Source organism: Gavialis gangeticus, unplaced genomic scaffold (assembly GCF_001723915.1).
Source record: "Gavialis gangeticus isolate Ggan-Ray unplaced genomic scaffold, GavGan_comp1, whole genome shotgun sequence".
Lineage (NCBI taxonomy): Eukaryota > Metazoa > Chordata > Crocodylia > Gavialidae > Gavialis > Gavialis gangeticus.
In genome coordinates this window covers 190,268,189-190,268,762 of record NW_017728992.1, presented here as the reverse complement: position 1 = coordinate 190,268,762, position 574 = coordinate 190,268,189, and the positions used below count along the sequence as shown (strand labels likewise).

The following is a 574-nucleotide window of genomic DNA, read 5'->3' as shown; positions in this document are numbered from 1 at the left end:
TGATCCCACAATTAAAACGGCTAAAAATGTGATGAGTATGTCATTAATCCCATAGTGTTCTGGCATGGCTTATTTTTGTTTCCAGCCCTTTGCTGCACTTTACTGTGGTGTGACTGTGAATTCCTCAGTGCTGTTTGGTGTTACACATCCTGTATTCGTAAGAAGCTTTTTTTTTTTTTTTAAATTTTTCAGGTCCACCTTCGACACTCCCTCTAAACACTCAAACCTCTAGTGGCAGCTCCACTCTTTCCAAGAAGAGACCACCTCCCCCACCCCCTGGACACAAAAGAACCCTCTCCGACCCACCAAGCCCACTACCTCACGGACCCCAGAATAAGGGCCCAATTCCTTGGGGTGAGTTTTAAAATGCAAAGGGAATTTAAAAAAGAAACCTGAATGTAGCTGATATGTCTTTGGTTGGTCTTTGTCAGTGTTGTCTTTCTAATGTTGCTACGATTTAGTGGCAGGTCTGATAAATGAACAATTCCATCTTTTATTATGTCACCAGACTGTCTTGATGTTCGCTGTACCAATCCAAAACCGTGCACTGTTTATAACCTTCTGCCAGTAAGGC

At 42.7% G+C, this 574-nt stretch overlaps 1 protein-coding gene across 3 annotated transcripts in view; it reads left to right on the top strand.

Annotated features, from left to right (window-relative positions):
- ASAP1 (ArfGAP with SH3 domain, ankyrin repeat and PH domain 1) overlaps positions 1–574 on the top strand; it is a 368,280-nt gene that overhangs the window by 330,950 nt on the left and 36,756 nt on the right. For all 3 annotated transcript variants that reach the window (XM_019528166.1, XM_019528167.1, XM_019528168.1), the window contains one exon: positions 193–354. In XM_019528166.1, coding sequence (XP_019383711.1) covers positions 193–354 — 162 coding nt within the window. The remainder of the gene's footprint in view (positions 1–192; positions 355–574) is intronic.